Here is a 559-nt window from a genome sequence, read left to right as displayed (position 1 = left end):
GTGCAAATGCATTACATACTGTATATTAGCCCTAATCTAATACCAAACTTCTCATAAATTGACTTCTGATCCGAGTCAGCCTAGCACAGAACTCAGTGGAGTAATAGATTACACATCTTACCACATAGTGAGTAACATCTGCCCTTGGTATGCACATATGGCATTTCCCCTGCAGCATGAAAATAAATATGAGTAAAAAGAAAACAGGGAATCATAATGAAGAAAATCAAATCATAAAAATATGTATATTTTGTATATAGGCATTATAACTATATCTTTTCTAGGTTGGATGAGTTACAAGGGATTTTTTTTAAATGATTAATATGACTGAATGAGTTTGTTCACTTGAAAATTGATGTTTTCTTTAATTTCTTCAATAACTTCCTCATGTTATCAATTATTTTTTTAGGGCTGTAAAGCTGTTATTTTTTTCATTTTGAAAGAGATAATACAATATACTACAGCTATATATAACAGTGGATTAATATTGAGGATACTTGAAATCACTGTGAAGAAAGAAAACAAATGAATCTAGATGACTAACAAAATGTGACTAAAT

General features: G+C 29.7%; 1 protein-coding gene across 1 annotated transcript in view; it reads right to left on the bottom strand.

The window, feature by feature from the left end:
- LOC119588556 overlaps positions 1 to 559 on the bottom strand; it is a gene marked incomplete at both ends in the record, with an annotated part of 4,196 nt that overhangs the window by 3,124 nt on the left and 513 nt on the right. Inside the window, 1 exon segment of the mRNA XM_037937196.1 lies at positions 122 to 169. Within this exon segment, the coding sequence (XP_037793124.1) occupies positions 122 to 169 (48 nt within the window).

Source organism: Penaeus monodon, chromosome 24, assembly GCF_015228065.2.
Source record: "Penaeus monodon isolate SGIC_2016 chromosome 24, NSTDA_Pmon_1, whole genome shotgun sequence".
Classification (NCBI taxonomy): Eukaryota; Metazoa; Arthropoda; class Malacostraca; order Decapoda; family Penaeidae; genus Penaeus; species Penaeus monodon.
This window is presented reverse-complemented; position numbering and strand designations above follow the sequence as displayed.